Source organism: Merops nubicus, unplaced genomic scaffold, assembly GCF_000691845.1.
Source record: "Merops nubicus isolate BGI_N331 unplaced genomic scaffold, ASM69184v1 scaffold48601, whole genome shotgun sequence".
Lineage (NCBI taxonomy): Eukaryota > Metazoa > Chordata > Aves > Coraciiformes > Meropidae > Merops > Merops nubicus.
The window spans coordinates 1-280 of NW_008588573.1; the positions used below are offsets into that span (position 1 = coordinate 1).

General features: G+C 62.9%; 1 protein-coding gene across 1 annotated transcript in view; it reads left to right on the forward strand.

Moving 5' to 3' along the window:
- Positions 1–5: 5 nt before the first annotated feature.
- The window catches only part of LOC103781566 (bifunctional heparan sulfate N-deacetylase/N-sulfotransferase 1), a gene marked incomplete at both ends in the record, with an annotated part of 3,194 nt that continues 2,919 nt past the window's right edge, over positions 6–280 (forward strand). The window contains one exon of the mRNA XM_008949291.1: positions 6–227. Within this exon, the coding sequence (XP_008947539.1) occupies positions 6–227 (222 nt within the window). The remainder of the gene's footprint in view (positions 228–280) is intronic.

Sequence of the window (280 nt, forward strand, 5' to 3'; positions counted from 1 at the left end):
TGGGCCAGGAGATCGTGGCCATTTTGGAGTCGAGCCGCTTCAAATACAGGACAGAGATCGCCCCGGGGAAGGGGGACATGCCCACGCTGACCGACAAGGACCGGGGACGCTTCGCGCTCATCATCTACGAGAACATCCTCAAGTACGTCAACCTGGACGCCTGGAACCGGGAGCTGCTGGACAAGTACTGTGTGGAGTACGGCGTGGGCATCATCGGCTTCTTCAAGGTAAGGGGGGGGCACGGGGCCAGCCAGGACCCCGCGGCCTGGCTGGGTGTGAG